Here is a 17,277-nt window from a genome sequence, read left to right as displayed (position 1 = left end):
AGAAAATTTTGATGAAAATGACACATTTCATAAGCCTTGTCGATAATTCAACCCAGGAAAGTGTACGGTAGACAAATGGAAAAAAAAAAAACAGCTTTTTCATTTCATTCCCAGCTGCAACAAACGGAAATAAAAAAACAATACTCGCAATTAATTTTGGAAGAGAGAAAGAAAAAGCACAACTATTTGGGTCTTTGAGCTTATGCTGGGCTTTGGAAGCCAATATATTAATGAACAGAATATCAACTTCTGTACTCTAAGAACCTTCTTTTCTGGTCTTTGTGGGAATTCCTAAGATCAAAACGATGTACAGATTAAAGGAAAATATTATTGTTTTATACTCTAAAATAACATCTTAATGAGAGGCACCAATTTTCTTGGACGAGCAGAGTATCTGTGTACAATATTTTGGCAGGTCTGGAGACGAAGAGCTGATAGGGCCAAAAATGGTCGCTCGGTTAATCGACCATGCAAAAAGGCCTGACTTTTAACTTCCCATCATTGCTAAACTATCAGCGGAGCAGAGATCGACCATCTCCTTTTTCAAAAGGCCTTCTTGTGGGGGTTTTCAAGTACCAACTGAATGCGGAAAACCGAGGCCGCCTTGTCGCCGTACGTGCTCGGGTATTAGCCTGTGGATCAGCTCAGGCGATGCCCCGGACAACTGCGATAAAAAGATTTTAAGTCTGAGGGAAAAAAAAATGAAAAGACGGTTTCGGGAGACAAAAAAGTTCAAGTCTCGACGTGAATAAAGTGTCGGTTGTAAGTGGAATCGTACTTCTTGCTTGAAGTTGAAGAGAGGAGGCAAATGGCGGCCATTTGGGAGACGGGCATTTGGATCGCGGAGTTCATCAAAGAAAGGGTGCGTACATGCTTCTAGCTGAAATTGCAAAACCAGAGACAGATTACAAGCAAGGAAGATATATTACTTGCACGGATTACAAATCAAATACAATTATATATCTCAGAGTCGCATGAAGTTTATAGAGGCATCACACTTACTGCAGTGCAACGAAGACTTGGTGAGTATTGAAGAAGTCGAGACGCAAGATCAATTGCTTCGGGAGGCGTGTTTTTTAGGAAAACCTAAATGCAAACACATCAGAATAATAGATTATGATTTTACCTCAATGATAAGAATGAAAAAAAGTAATCAGCCAGAGAGAAACAAAGACAAAGAGTGGTCTCATATAACATCGTTTAATGTTGTATTCCCAAAACTGCCTACTTTGGTAATACCTTATGCCAAGGATGAGCTTTAATTTGAGGGAACCTAAAGTCCGTATAATTTGGATTCATGCACCGAATTTCTTCTCGAGTTGGAGTACCAAGGACCTGCATGAAAATGCCTAATATAAGCACACATTGATATGTAACATATTCGAGCAATTTCATCACGGGCATGAAGGCTCTCACCTTAATGATCGAAACAAGCTGGTCTACTGCACTATCTCCTGGAAATAAAGGCTGTAGAAGAGTACTGAAATATGAGGTGTCTAGAAAAAAATGAAGTGACGTCGAGTTGAAAGTGCTGTTATAAAATTCACAAACCTGGCCTATGAGGAGCTCAGCGAGAACACAACCGGCTGACCAAATATCAATCGAGGTCGTGTATTCTGTTGCACCAAAAATGAGCTCTGGAGCTCGATAGTACCGGGAACATATGTATGATATATTTTCTTCACCCGGCACCTAATAACCACCAAATAAGAAATCAGTCGCTTGTATAATTACTTTTTTACTATATATCTGCGTGCACCTAGCATGCTTTTGAAGGAAGAAACATTCACTTTGCACAAAATTATCATGCTATTACAAGAATCTAGTTATTGTCCCTGATGTATGTTAATTGCACAATTGTCTGTAACCAGAAGAAATTGAATTTAAGAGGGTTTAGTAGATTCATCATGATAACTTAATTGTTTTAAAATACTTTCTTATGAATAAGAATCAAGGTTAGCATACCAGTACTTTCGCACTTCCAAAATCACACAATTTAACTTCGTGAGTAAGAGGATCAATCTGCATTGTACCAACAAACATAGATTAGACTACAGTTCCTTGCATTCCATTTTAAGAACAAAGTCAACCAAGAAAAACATACCAAAAGGTTTTGCGGCTTTACATCTCTATGGCAAACTCCTGGAACAGCATGGATATACGCCAGTCCCCTAAATATCTAAAAGGAATATTTATTTATGAGCATGTAATCAAAATTTTATCAAAACATTGATTGTAAGGCTTTAACAAATAAAATCATAAAATTCAAGACACGTGGAATAAGAAAATTATGCACTTAATACAAGAAAGTCATTCTTACTTGATAAGTATATAGTTTCGTATAAAAGATTGGCATCCTCTGGTTTATATTGGTGTAATGCTTGAGAACCCTGTAAATCGTCTCGGGTATATATTCCATCACAAGATTTAAAAAAAGCTCGTCTTTACTCGTTGTGGAGAAGAAACAATGCTTCAGTAAAACCACGTTCGGATGGTTCATCAATCGCATTATCTGCAGCTCACGATTTTTATAACGTCTATCCTGCAGAACCTTTTTTATTGCCACCAATTCTCCAGTCTCCAGGCACTTTGCCTAAAAGGAATATATTGGAAATTTAAACATTGAAATAGCAAGAGAACTAAAGCGACATAAAAGAAAAGGATTTATACCTGAAAAACGATTCCAAATGACCCAGTCCCAACAACACGCTCTGCCATGTAACTAATTGTCTGATTAAAATTAGATAAAGACAAATTAGAGTACAACCAGATGAGTTATGACTTATAACAGAAAATATGTGAACATTTAGGAATTCAAAGCTTAACAAACACAAACGCTACAAACTGTTATAAGCTATAGGCAACACATGAAACAATCGGTATTTTATTGCATCTCGACCAGACCAATTCAAATTAATTGACAGTCGCATAAACGAACCTTTCTATTTCCTTATTGTAACTTACGACGTAGAAAAAGCATGTGGACACCAATTTTCTATCTGGAAGCACTACATGGCTATTACTTGAAGAAATGTTCAGTCCTTACCTGTTTTGGTTCACCATTCTTGCCACCAATGGTCGTTGAAATAATATGACCGGTCATCTGTCCATTCCCTTCCATAACGGTAGCGGACATATCCTGCATTTTACATAAAGAAGAAAATGGATTAAAACAAGTACGTGTTACAGATTTCCAGAATAAGTGCATTTAAGACATTTTATGAGGTAACACCTATGCAGAGATGTAACCGATGGCCCGTAAGAATGGGCTAGAGGTTGATACTATTGTCTAGCTTAGAAAATCAAGATACAACAAATACGACGTTTACATGATGAGAAGTAAAAGAAAGTAATTATTATGCCAACTAAACATAGAAAGATTTGACCATACTGCTTAATGATATGGAAAATGCAAGTCTTGAGAAGGCCAACATGGATACATCTCAAAAGGTCAATAAATAACAAAAATACGATGACCCCAGTTCACAAGAAAGCATCACAGAATATTCTGTAGTTGCTTGAAAACAACAGTTATCAACGGTCTCTTAATTGGAACCCAATTTAATGTTCTTACAAACCTTCACTAACAATCTAGAGAATGGACAAGGAATCAAGGAACTTAACCTCCCGAAGCGAAGAATATTCACAGACAGAGACACAGAGTTTAGAAGCACAAAATCCATATGGAGTTTACAAACCTCAGGAAGGAATCGAAGGAAATATAAGAGACATCAAAGTAGAAATCCATAAAACAAGTCAAGGAAGCAATAGAATTCCAAAATTCTAATACACAGATCAGCACTGGAAGGAAATTGAGGCTACTGTATAATACTACTAATAATAATAAATGGAAATGGAAAAACATCAAACCCTAACGCCTTAACTAGCTAGAAAACTTAAGAATATTAGAATTTAAGATTTCATACGGCAATTCAATTACTATCTTGAGTTCACTAGGGTTTGTTTCTCTTTACAGGTTGTTTTACTTGAAGCAACAATAAAGAAAAACCACATTTTCATTTTGAATAGGTTCCAGACCTAAATTATCTCCGAGAAAAAAGAACTGAACAAGAGAGCTTAGACATAACAGTAAATTTAGACCACCAAGGTCTCATTCAAATACAACATATACGAAAGCAATAAGCAAAGTAAAAGGATTAGCTACAGGGTCAAAGAAGCAACGAAAAAATCTCGCGGGGAAAAACTCCCGGCAAGCTCAGAGCACCGAAAAACTACCAGATCGCCACCGAATTAAGGCGATCAAAGACGATCTAAGCACCGAAACAGACATGATCAAACGAACAGACATCTAGAGAGAGAGATAAACGCGGCTCAAATGGACTGTAGAAGAGAAATGCGAGTTTCCCAGAGAGAGACAAGAGAACCTTATCGGTTTCCATGTCCGAGGAGCGATGAGTGACTGGCTTCACAACGCCATTGTTTGTGTCTGGTTGTTGTGGCTGTGATTGATGCTCCAAGGGCATGGAAGCCATGTGAGAAGCTCTCTCTCTCACCCTTTTCCTCTCTCTATAATTTTTCCTTTTTCAGTTTTCTATTCCCCTTTTTCTTCCCTCTCTCTCTCTCCTCTGTCTTACTCGGAAAATAGAGAGATAAAATAAAACGCACAAGAGAGAAAGAGAGAGAGGATTCTTAGACCCACGCGCGATCTAATGGAGAGTTAAACCCACTCTTCACAGACGATTCTGTGCAGCTAAGTTCACAGTGACAGCGCTGAATCGTTGACCATCGTCGTTTAGAAAAAAAAAAAGAAAAAAAAAAGAGAAGAGCGACAAGTACCACATGTCATGGAGCCCTGAGTTATTCCTCCATTAGATTTGTTAACTACTAATTAAAGCTTACAATTCATTGAAAGGGAAAGAAAAGAAAACCATAAATGGTGTTGGTCCTCTTTAATTTATGTTTTAATTTTATATAATTAGTCAAAATATTTGACTCGAGTATTGCTTTTTTTTTTTTTTTTTTTTTTTTTTTACATCACACCTCTTCATAATAAAATTATGCACAAATTATATCAGCAATATGAATATTGTTATTTGTAAAAAGAGCCTCAATTTTTTTTTTTTTTTTTTTCATAATGTCGACATGAGTTTCTAATTATCCGTTAGAACTGATAATAAATTACGTTACATACAAGTGCAATCTTTATTCGACAACTTGATCGAGCAAGATCTACATATTTTTGTTAAAGAAAAGCAATATATTTATGTGATGGAAAAATTGCTAAGCCGATTAAAGTCTATTTGAGAATTCTAGTTAAAGAATATGACGAAACAAACACCACTAGTTTTCAAAATGATATAGAGTTTTTTTTTTTGTTTCATTGATTTTTTTTTAACTAATATAATGTATTTTCAATTAATACATTTAATTAAAGAAATGAGAAGAGAAGTATGTCCTTACTACTAGTGACAAAATAATAGTCTTGTAAAGAGTTTCGTGTTGATACTAAATATCACAAATGATGGTTATGTATCCAATTCATTTCGAAATTATCAATTCGTAAATAATTATTGATTTGTAAAAGTTTTAAGTCGTAGGTAGATAAGATAAGATATAATTAGTTGACTTTTTTTTTTGGCAAATTGAAATCTAAAGTCTTAAATGCTAGTCTTCTTCTTTTTTTTTTCTCCACTTTGTAATATTCAAAATTCTTAGAAATTTCGTGTATTCGATAGCATTTAACCTTTTAAAAAAAATAATATCCATGTAAAGTCTAAGCTAAATTTGAACTTTATTTAGAATGATCACTTACGTTGTGTAGCGGAGAACTTCGAGACAACTAATTATCAAAATAAACCAATCTGCTAGGTCTCTCATATTCACGTTCGATACGATCCTTCCAAAAGACTAACAATTACGCTACAAAGATCTCGCGTGTTATTCTCTAAGCAGAATACGCTTGATCTTGCATGTTGAAACAATTATCGACACATCTTTTAGATATTTAGAGAAAAATGTTAAAGCTTCTTCGAGAACGCAAGTTTAATCAGAGGTAGAATAATCTAGTTTAGCTTAATTTTCATGAAATACTTTAATGTTCCAATCTATCTCTCAAGGGGACTACATCCACTTCTTATACAATGGATCTATATTAAAACATTCTTCAAGTATTCATTACCAGGTGAACCAATTAGCTATAAAACACAGGCAGATATATTTGTTCCAATTACTTACACAAGACCGTTGTGATGTACTTATGTGCTTTATATAAGCCAGACACTCGCAACTTTGTTTGTGCTTATGAGTTTAAAAGAATAATAAGTGGTTTTGTTTTTAACATGGAAATCTGTGGCGACGTTCTTTCCTATATTTTCACAAAATATGTTATAGTGTTTTGCGACGATCAAGTTGTCACATATCAGTGTTAGAAAAGAGTAAAAATTGTGGAATGTGTTGTGTTTATTACTAACGACATGGTTACCGCAAATTATTTTTCTCAATGATTCTACGACGAGTTTATCGCTACAAATCAGTGTATAAACAAATTTTTTATTTATTTATCTTGTTTCGGAGCAGGGATGGCAATTTGACCCGTTACCCGCGTTCCGGCCCGTTACCCGATTTATTCGGGTCGGGTAATACCCGTTCTTTTTTGGTAAACGGGTAAACGGGTAATACCCGTTAAAGTTTTAACGGGTCCGGGTACGGGTAACAGAATAGCCATCCCGTACCCGGTTACCCGGGACCCGACCCGTTAACTTTTAAATATTTAAAAATATAATAAATCATATGTTTACCTAATTAGATGATATATTTTAAACATTGTTTTTATACATAAGAATAAAAAAAAAAGTTGGTTCTTTCATATAGACTACAACCAATCTTTCATATAGCACTTTAATATTTTTCACCTAAATTTTATTATTTTTAAACTTTATATTGTTGAGAGATTTTTATTTTATAAACGGGTAAGCGGGTCTACCCGACCCGCTACCCTTTTTTTAAACCGGGTAAACGGGTAACGGGTCTAATATTTTTAACCCGCTTACCCGGCGGGTATCCCCGTTACCCGGCCCGTCTCAAAATTCGGGTAAACGGGTCCGGGTAACGGGTAAAAAATTATAACGGGTACGGGTAACGGAATAGGTGTACCCGACCTTACCCGTACCCGTTGCCATCCCTATTTCGGAGACAAGATCGCCGCATAATGGCAAACATGGGCGAAAAAAATAATAGTGACAATGTTGCCACTACAAACTTTAGTCCGTAAAAGCATTATTTGTTCTAATGCACTTGGATACCGACATAAGGATAGTAAATATATATGAAAAATGAAGAATGTAGATAACTAGCCAATATAATAAAATGAAATGAGGATATTTCTGCCATATATCTATATAAAACCTTTTTCATTTTTTTTTGGTAAGATCTTGAGATTAAATTCTCTCAATACATTATTTGTTCGTATTTGTATACAAGAATAATCAAAGAGAAAAAATATATTATTGAATGATATTATTGAGTAGGTTGGAGATAGTTTATTTAATGATTTAATTTATAATCGAAAATAGATGCTAAAAAAATTGTTCATAATACAAAAATCTATTTTGTGAAATTTCTCTTTGAATTTCTGCCACATATTCTAAAGCTGTAAGCCTATAATGGGAAATTTCCAGATACTTATAATTTAAGCAATGTCTTTAGTTAACGGCAGAGTTATTTTACAACTAAACTCTATTTTGCTTGAAGTTTCGTGCAACGAATTTAGTCATCTAGCTACTCAAATTCTGATCACTAAAATAATTATATTTTATAGTATGCGTGCTATATATAAATTTGGTCACGCAAACACACGCAGTCCTTTGCGAAGAGTTCGGCCAGTCAGATAAAATGTTCGATATAACCTAATTTTCTCTTTCTGATTGGATAAATTCAGGTACACAAATTTGATAGATTTTGATATTCAACTAACAAAACAAACCTAGACATAGATAGTGACGGTCTCGATCAAGATCTCTCTTCAGATCTCTTTGTTTGGACACATTATTATCCAAACTTAGTTATCACACCACCACAAATCAAAACACATAACAAGTATATTATATAATAAATATTCCATCCCAATTCGGACTGTAACACAGTCAGTTGACCCTCTGGCAAGTCCTCCTGATCTCGCCGTTGGATCCGGTCAAAGGAGAGATGTTTCCCATCTTGACCATCGCGGCGGCGAAGTCCCGAAAAAAGAGAAGCGAAGACGCGGAGTAAGACCGAACCAAAGCGTCCTGAGAGTCGTTGTTGAAGAGGGCTTGGTCGGAGGCGAGTAATCCGCGGCTGGCCACGAGGTCGCGGAAATAGGCGTTGTCGAACCGCCCCGCTGAGGTGTCGAAAGGCGCCAGGTTGGCGTCCCCGCTGCCCTGGGCCGCGGGACAGGTGGCGCGCCGCGTGGCGGCGAAGGCCGGGTCGATGTTGGCCGTCGGATCGTGGATGCGGGCCCGGAAGACGAAGCACTGGGCCGAGCCCAGCGTGTGGCCGCCGGACAGGGCGGTCATGTCGGTCGGGTTCAGGTTCTTTGCCGCGAATTGGGCCGTGATCACGTCCAGGTTCGCGAACGGGGACGGGAGGTCTCTCTCCGCGTCCGCCTTGCTGGCGGTCCGGGCATCCCGACGGCCTAGCGGGACCACCCACGTGGGCCCTCCTAGCTGTGTCCGCGCCAAAAAAGATGATCAATTAGCCTCATAATTTAGGGACGACGAAGTCAATAAATTTTTTTAGGAGCGGCTAAATATAAATTGGGTTCATTAGGAAAATAGTCAATTTAAACGTTTGTCATTACTAAATAGCCAACGTTTGATAAATCTTAGGTAAATAGTCATTTTCATGTATTTACAAACGTAAATCTTAAATAAATAGTCATCTTCATATATTAGGTCACGTCATTATTTACGATTATTTAGCTATATCAAACGTTTAAATTAACTATTTTTCTAATTTTTTTGATATAAATTGTCATCTCATAAATTGATTACTGTAGGGATTTTAATCCCCCTGATTTCACAATTTCACAAGAACACTTGGACACAACTGATCACACACACTCCGTGATTAGCTCGGACTCATAACAATTATCTGAGTTTATCACGAGCGTCAATTCCTACACCTACTCCGTAGGATCTTGACACGTCAGCCAGACTAAAACAAACTATGAAAACGACATAAACAAATAAAGAATATAAACGACATACACACTTTGAAGCTGAAACCTTCTACACTAACAATTTTAATTATCCAACAAAATAAATAGATTACAAAATTACTATTGAGGTTATAAACTGTAATGATTTTTTGAAATAAATGATGAAAGATAATAATTTTTAAAATAAGTCAGAGAATTTAAAGTTATATAATATATAATTATTTTTTACAATGAGTTATGGAAATAATTATTTGAATTTGAAAATACATCGGGAGGCTAAAGACCCCTAGAGTACACCTCTCCAAATAATTAAATTAAAATAAATTAGTTTAGTTACATTTTTGGTCTTTACTTATTTGTTACGTAGTATGATATAAAAAAAATCAGTTATAAAAGTTTTGAAACGTAGAATTTTGTTGTTGTTAATCTATACTAATTTGTATAAAGAGGCTAATAGAACTGAAATCAAAAGTTCAAAGGGTTAAATATGCCATAAGCAAATTTAGGAGCCAAAATGCAATGTGACAATTTCAGGACCAGCAATGTAAAAAAAACCTAAAAATGTAGTATATTAGAGAAATGACATAAATAATTCGGAAACTTCAAGTCACAAAGAGAGTGCATTTTTTTTTTATATTATAAATTACCAACGTATCATCATTCATAATTATTTACTATCTCCATTTTTCAACAAAATTAAGACTAAACATATAAAGCAAACTTATATATATGTGTGTGTTATCGTTCATTCTTCATTCTTATATAAGGATCGGAATATTATGAACTTGAGAGTGAGATGTACGTACTATATTATCAATTCAGGTTCAGGGAGATTAAAAAAAAAAAAGTAATTAATATATAATTACCTGAACAACGGACTCTTTAGCAGCAACGGCTAAAATGTCAGCACAAGACACAACGCCAGGGCAAGAGGCTTCCACAGCGGCTTTGATACTGTCAATCACTTCGTAGCCTCTCGCGGACCCCGCGTTCGGAATCGCATTTTGTTCTCCGGTGAACGTCGCCGTATCAGCCAATAATATCGACCCGTCACAACCCTACAATACAATATCATCCAATAATCTAATTACACACCCATCGATCATTAATATTAGCCATATGAAAAGTTAGAATTTTGAAATAGTCAACGTTTCGTTAATTTTTTGTAAATAGCCACATAATTATATTTACGTTATAAAAATAACAAAAAACACAGAGTAAATTTATAATAAATATGGTTATTTACGAAATATTTTCAACAGTTTTTGACTATTTATGAAAAATTTACGAAACGTTGGATAAAACGCAAACACTTATGTTTATGTGGCTTATATCGCTAAATTTTTGTTGATATTATCAATTATCACAATATTTGATAGAATTAGTTACATTGACAAAGCAGTCATGGAAGAACAAGCGGAGAATGGAAGCTCCCATGCGAGTCTCTGCCTGAAGAGCTTGTCTGATTCCTGTACGGACGGTGTTTTCAAGAGTTGGGCAAGTTGTTACGTAGAAGAGTGACGAGAGCTGAGCATTACTCACTCCATTATTATTCATCGTCATTGCCACTACTAACAACAAGCTCGCAACGACTAAGCTGTTTTTTGACCCCATGATGATATATAAACAATGCTCTAATAAATATACTCGAGAGAGCTGGCTATTTTTGTTTTACTAGTTGGGTTTTTTTTAGGGTGAGTTTTGGAGGAGGAAAATATGGATGTATTTATAGGGAATTTTAAATCTCTCTTAAGTGAAAAAAAAAATACACTAGAGTTTGGTGGTGGGAGTTTCAAGATTCAAACTTTGCTGCGCCAATATTCTAATATATGTTGAAAATACAAATTAACTGGATATAAATGAATGAATTAAAAAACATGGTTGACGTTTATGATAAAAAATGGATTTCGCTTGTGGTGTCTTTGGATGTATATGGAAAGGGGAAGCAATATAATCGTTAATTTATTATAAAATAAACTATAAAAAGAGAATCTTCCGCGGACTCTGGCCAAACGTGTTTTTCTTGATAGTTAGACTATTCTTGCTACTCTCTATTCACGCATGTACAAAAATCACTGTTTTTTTTACGTGATTTCAAATGATCATAATTCCGAAATTTCAGCACTTAGTTATCTACTACTAGGAAGGTGAAATTTTTATTTCCTTTGAAATTTCGATCGGTATTCGATATTTTTCAGTGGTAATCAAGTTTTTCTCTATTTTAGTTAGAAAATACATTGTTATTCGGCATTCTATAAAAATTACAGGTCATGGTATTGTTCTAATATATACTTACGGTTCTGAAATAGTGATGCTATCATCTACTACGATTAACTATAATTAATTTAGTTATAGGTTTTTTATTTAAAAAAATTAGTTAATTAGTCAACTTAAATGTTCTGAATTGCTATATAATCACCCTTCGCATAAATACTAAGTAAATGATCATAAACATGATCTGACATTCCTGATTTACTTTTTCATTGAAATAAAGTGGTGAAATTTTTACGTCAACGTGTAAATACGTGGATGTGACCGTTTATCTATTATTTATTACGACATGTTGGTTTTTTTTAAAGGAAATTTTTTATTAACAAAACAGAATTGGCGACGGCCATATAAAAATTCGGGACAAAGGCCGGTACCTCATTCAAACAATATAAATGTCCTGAAAAAAAAATGAGAGGCAAAAAACGGACAGAGCAAACAAAAGAGGCAAGACAGTGTTCTGCTAGATTGCCAACACCACTCAAGAAATACCTTCAACCCAATAGTGGTAATATGCATGAGCAATAAACACTACCGGTAACATGCATGAGCTCGATTCCTATGCCAACCTCGAAAGCACGAGGAACTCCAATGCAAAAGATGCCAAATTTTTACACATAATAAAAAATAATATTTTTTTTTAATGTTTTTTTCATCCATATCATCAATTGTAGCACCGTACAGAAAAAGTACTCCAATAGTGGTAGTACCAAAAATTAATTAAAGTGGGTCTCACTTCACTCAAAGTTGTGGTGTGTTTTATTATTTTATTAGGTAAAAACTCATGTGGGCATCAGCGTTAGACAGTAGAACCAATGTCACAATGATTGCTACCCAAAATATTGAGTTGCAAAAAAAAAATGCCATGTTATTACCACTTCGACAATAAAGAAACTTGATATGTTTGCATTGGAGTTGCTCTAAAAATCTGTAGTTCGTAAAACCTTGGTTGATGCTATGTGGCACTAAGGAGCAGTGACGGAGCCAGTATAGGCCCAGCACGGGCTTAAGCCCCCCCTCAAAATTATTTTTTTGCACTTTTTGCCCATTTTAAAAAAAAATTACATTTTTTTCCCTTGAAAATTTATACTTTTGGCCCAATTTTTATAAATTTTTTACAATCAAGCCCCCCCTGATGGGCTTTTCTGGCTCCGTCATAGCCTTTTGTTTTACCTTAATTTTTTTAGAAATTAGCTCTCCTAAAATTTTCTTTAAAAAACGATTCTTTTTAATTTATATATCTGGCTCCGTAGGATTCTTTTTAATTTATATATCTGGCTCCGTCCTCTTGTCACTTGTGAGAGATGACAAATAATCGTATTTGTTGGGAGTCATACTTTTTTATTCAATTATTTTAAGAATATACTACATTCAACCTTTCAACATACGAAGAATAAATTAAAAAATCACCAATTTTTTTTTTTTTTTACTCAATCTAAATCCTCCAACGTGGATTCATTTATACTTTTACTGTTAACATTACATTAATTAGCAGCCTTTTTGTTTTGTTTTGTTTATATAGCACATTTGATTTTTCTAACCAGCAAGTCATCTCAAAGAACCTAGTGGCATCAAATCGTCATGAACTTTTTTTCCATGCCAATTGCCAATTATATTCTGTAGGTCTTAACTTTTTATTATTGAGCTTGATAATTTTGTCCCATGGCCCCCATTTGCAAGGAAAAAAACACTAGTAGACACGTAATTTTTTATTATTTTGGACTTCCATTTTCCTGAAATATTGATTGATTGGAGCTCATGTGTAAGTGACATTATTATCAAGATTACATGGTATATTAACAGTGCAAAACACATGTGTACTATCTGCAAAAAAATTACATAATTTAGGATAAATCTTAAGAGAACATGCATTTTTACAGTATAAGGAGTTCGAACTCAAAACTTATCCGTCGAGGTATATGTTAGATTACCACTAGATCAAACTAGTTAGTTATTATTATTATTATTATTATTATTAGAAGTTGTTTTTGGACTAATATTATGTTTAGAAGTTGACCCTTTGAAATGAAGTAATATTTGTGCTTTTTTTTTTGGTCATCATACACAACAAAATAGCAGTCCCTACGAAACAAAAATCCTGTTTAGGTACGTATCATACATTGATTTAGTCAAATTAAGTTACAAAAACATTTGAACAATATCGATTTTATTGAGCTGTAGTGCGTCGTCTTTTTCTACGTGACGGTGAAAGCAACGAGAGAATGTTCTTCCACCTGTTGAGCACAATCGATACCCAAATTATATTATACCGCCTTTCGAATATTAATTTCAATTTTGATTATAATTTATAAGCTTATTGCTGATACCAGAAGCTAAATCATGCTTTTGCAATATGTAGTGCAAATAGACATTATGAAACGTTAAAAAGAGTGATGACTTCTAAATTTCATATATGAATATGACAGCTCTGTTTTTTTTATTGGCATTTGGATTATTTATTTGTGCTAATGTGATAAATTTCACATTATTAGTTTAATTTTTCTTATCTTTGTCTGTGTATGTTTATGATAAATTATAACATAGATGAGAACTCTAATTTTTTTCCGTAGTATTTCTTTTCCAAAATATCTGTGGGTAAATATATATTCTCATTAATAAACAATCTATCACCGGTATTGTTACGGGATAAATCAGTCAGACACCGAGCAGGGTAGTCGGACTCCCGAGCAGCGAGAAGAATCCAGCACCGAGCTCAGGTTAAGTAAACTCAAGGGCCATCCATTGAAAAGGAACGAACCGTTCATAAGTCAAGAACGAAACCCACCGATCAGAACTTCGGAGAGAAGAGAAGAACGTGGGTCAAAGACTAGTCAAAACCAAAAGAAAACATGTTTCAAACCCTAAAACGCACACCTTGACGGTTCAGGAACCAAACGAGGAGTATTAACCGTCCACATCAGCGAGAGGTAAGAGGCAGTTACCCAAAACCGTCCAGAACGTGGGATTGATCACCCCACGTTCCCCAAAATAACCGTCAGAGACACGACCACGAGGCCACACCAGACGAGTATAAATAGAGGCTGCGGCACAGAACCAAACAGGAACTTTTTACTCACTTTCTTTAACTTAGAACCTCTAGAAAACACTGCTCTCTTGTATTAGATTCGTCTGTATAAAGAGAAAGTCTTGCCTAAATCATCTCTGTACTCGGAGCCTTCGTACTCGGAGCCTGTGTATTTTCGTGAGATATTGTTGTACTAATTTTACAGGTCAACAGTTGGCGCTAGAAGGAGGGGGACTGAAGAATATGGCTGGCTCATCCACCCCGATCACTGTCTCTAACCAGGAGACGGAGATAGAACATCACAATCGCACCTTGCCTCTCACCCAGGAGGAAATAGCTGAACTTCTCCCGGAGCCCAGTCTCGAAGAACAATTCAGACAGATGCAAGAGCGTCTTTCGGTCTTAGAGGCGAATAACAGGGAGCTGAAGAGAAGGCTGCAGGCGAAGAAAGTCACACTGCGAAGCGCAGTAGTGATCCCAGATGAAGAACCCTCACACCGATCAGGGAAAGAACCCGTCGGGCAGGATCCGCAGGTTAAGAAATCTCGGAAACATGCTAAAGATCGGTATGAGAGAATGGAATATGACTCTGAATCCGAGAAAGAGCAGTCCAGTCAGGAAAAGATTCCTGATCGGTACCAACCCACTATGGACAGAGGTCATTCAAACACTTTCAGAAACAACATGGTAAGCTCGGAAACTGAAGACAGCGCGAGCACCAACAAAACAAATTTTAGGAGATTGGAGCGTCGGATTGAAGAAGTGGCCCTAGGTCAAAAGGAGTCTATCCCGAAAGTTGGAGAGGCTATCTCCCATTTCACAGCACGCGTGTTAGAACACCCGCTGCCAGATCGTTTCAGGATGCCGAGCATCCCAGTATACGATGGGAAAACCGACCCAGGAGACCATCTAGACACATTTTCTTCTTGGATGCTGTTACAAGGTGCAGGACCAGAAGTTATGTGCAGAACATTCTCTATCACTTTAACTGGATCAGCCAAAAGGTGGTATAGAAAGCTAAAGCCAAACTCCATAGGGTCCTGGAAGCAATTATCCAGAAAATTCATGGAACAGTTTGTCGGCTCCAGTTCGGGGAAAACTCCCAAAGAAAGGCTGTTAGCGGTGAGACAAGCCCATGATGAATCTCTAAAAGATTTTATTAATCGCTACTCGGAGCAAGCTCTTCAAGTCGACGATCTGAACGAAGACTTTAAGCTCTTCGGGATCTCCTCCGGCGTCCGAACAGAATCGGAATTCTGGTGGTCACTTCAGAAAACTAGTCCAAGGGATTACAACGATTTTCTGAAGAGAGCTCAGAAGTATATCAACGCGGAGGAAGCAATGCTGGCGGCAAGAAAAGCAAAGCCACCAAAGAGCTACCGAGAAGAGCACAGGAAACGACATTCCGAGGACAATCGCCCACCGAAGAAGAGCCGGTCAGGAGCAGGGCCTCTGAAGCCTTTTTCCAGTAAGTTCGATAAATATCATAAGCTCAATACCCCGATAGAGGAGATATTTAGTCTTACACAGGACAAATAGGATTTCCCTAAGCCAAGACCGATCAAGAAAGATATCTCAAGGAGAGATAAAACAAAATATTGTGCTTTCCACGCGAACATCGGTCATCGCACTGCTGACTGCTTCAACCTCAAAGAAGCTATAGAAGCTCTAATCCGAAGAGGAGCGTTGAAGAAGTTCAAGGCCGAACAAGGGGATCAAGAGGAACAGAAAGGTGAGGCGTATGCTGAAATCTCGCTCATAGTCGGAGGACCACATGTGGGAGGAACTTCAAGGAGCGCTCAAAAGAGCTATGTAAGAGAGGCCTACGCGGGACCCCGACAAATCTTGTTTACAGCCGAGCAAAGGCCTAACAAGATAGCCAAACCTAGCTCGGAGCCTATCACCTTTACAGCAGAAGATGCTCGGTGGGTGATGTTTCCTCACAACGATCCGTTGGTTATTTCAGCTCTCATCGGTAACAGGAATGTACACCGAATATTGGTGGACACTGGGAGTGCTGTCGACGTGCTCTATGAAGACACGTTCAACAAGATGGGTCTCAAGCAAGATGCATTAGCTCCTTCCCCTCAAAATCTCTATGGTTTCACAGGAGACTCAATCCAGCCCAGGGGAATGGCCTCGCTCCCTATAACTGTAGGAGAGAGCCCGAGGAGCAAAACCACTAACACGACGTGGGTGGTGGTCCTCGGAAAATCTTCATTCAACGCGATCATTGGCAGGCCAACCTTACAGTCTCTCGGGGCTATCGCTTCCGTAGAATATTTGAAGATGAAGTTTCCTACCGAGCACGGGGTAGGCGAAGTAGTCGGAACCCAGGCTATCGCAAGGAGCTGCTATGCGAATTATCTCAAAGAGAGTCATGACAAAGATGTCCACAAAGTTATGATGATCGACTCGGACTTCGACCCACGCCTTCCGAGCCGAGAAGAAATTGGCCCAGGAGATGAAGTCGAGGAAGTCGCTCCGGATCCTAAACAACCTGAGAAGAAGCTCAAGATTGGAAAATATCTTGAATCAGGTACTAAAAGTAACTTAATTACTCTCCTATCTAATAGCTTAGATATATTTGCCTGATCACAGTCCGACATGACGGGGATAGATCCTCAAATAGCATGTCATAGGTTAAATATAGATCCTAAAGAAAAACCTATCAGACAAAAGGGAAGGGCTTTAAACTCCGAAATGTATACAACCCTAAAAGAAGAAGTAGACAAACTGATTTCTAACGGATCAATAAAAGAAACTAAATATCCTAAATGGGTAGCCAATCCTGTCATGGTCAAGAAACCTAACGGGAAATGGAGAACTT

General features: G+C 36.8%; 2 protein-coding genes across 3 annotated transcripts; both read right to left on the bottom strand.

Annotated features, from left to right (window-relative positions):
* Positions 1-6: 6 nt before the first annotated feature.
* On the bottom strand, positions 7-4,650 carry LOC149407024 (shaggy-related protein kinase zeta-like). Of its 2 annotated transcripts, none has more exons than XM_089610507.1 (12): positions 4,386-4,650; positions 3,047-3,139; positions 2,671-2,730; positions 2,321-2,593; positions 2,105-2,179; positions 1,966-2,022; positions 1,552-1,692; positions 1,417-1,467; positions 1,240-1,335; positions 1,003-1,086; positions 779-880; positions 7-664 (listed from the first exon to the last, which is right to left on the bottom strand). In XM_089610507.1, the coding sequence occupies exons 1-12, from the start codon at positions 4,491-4,493 to the stop codon at positions 569-571; spliced, it is 1,236 nt and encodes a 411-aa protein (XP_089466633.1). In that variant the 5' UTR covers positions 4,494-4,650; the 3' UTR covers positions 7-568. The 2 variants fall into 2 exon arrangements, with proteins under 2 accessions (XP_089466633.1, XP_089466635.1); XM_089610509.1 differs by lacking the exon at positions 4,386-4,650 and adding an exon at positions 3,392-3,414.
* A 3,172-nt stretch (positions 4,651-7,822) lies between these two features.
* On the bottom strand, positions 7,823-10,844 carry LOC149407023 (peroxidase P7-like). The gene is made up of 3 exons (XM_089625881.1): positions 10,544-10,844; positions 10,021-10,212; positions 7,823-8,660 (listed from the first exon to the last, which is right to left on the bottom strand). Exons 1-3 carry the CDS (start codon positions 10,766-10,768, stop codon positions 8,103-8,105), a joined length of 975 nt encoding a protein of 324 aa, XP_089482007.1. The 5' UTR covers positions 10,769-10,844; the 3' UTR covers positions 7,823-8,102.
* Between the last annotated feature and the right edge of the window lie 6,433 nt (positions 10,845-17,277).

The sequence above is a fragment of the Urtica dioica genome, chromosome 1, assembly GCF_054948205.1.
Source record: "Urtica dioica subsp. dioica isolate 48M chromosome 1, U.dioica_male_clone48M_v1_H2, whole genome shotgun sequence".
Taxonomy (NCBI): Eukaryota; Viridiplantae; Streptophyta; class Magnoliopsida; order Rosales; family Urticaceae; genus Urtica; species Urtica dioica.
The sequence above is the reverse complement of the archived record's forward strand: the minus strand, read 5'-3'. Positions and strand labels throughout refer to the sequence as shown.

Coding starts and splice junctions, on each gene's coding strand:
- LOC149407024 (XM_089610507.1), bottom strand. CDS start 4,493: ATGGCTTCCATGCCCTTGGAGCATCAATCACAGCCACAACAACCAGAC. Junction 2,731..3,046: donor AGAATGGTGAACCAAAACAG/GTAAGGACTGAA, acceptor AATTTTAATCAG/ACAATTAGTTACATGGCAGA. Junction 1,468..1,551: donor CTGAGCTCCTCATAGGCCAG/GTTTGTGAATTT, acceptor ACTCTTCTACAG/CCTTTATTTCCAGGAGATAG.
- LOC149407023 (XM_089625881.1), bottom strand. CDS start 10,768: ATGGGGTCAAAAAACAGCTTAGTCGTTGCGAGCTTGTTGTTAGTAGTG. Junction 10,213..10,543: donor TCCATGACTGCTTTGTCAAT/GTAACTAATTCT, acceptor ATTGTATTGTAG/GGTTGTGACGGGTCGATATT. Junction 8,661..10,020: donor CTAAAGAGTCCGTTGTTCAG/GTAATTATATAT, acceptor GCGCGGACACAG/CTAGGAGGGCCCACGTGGGT.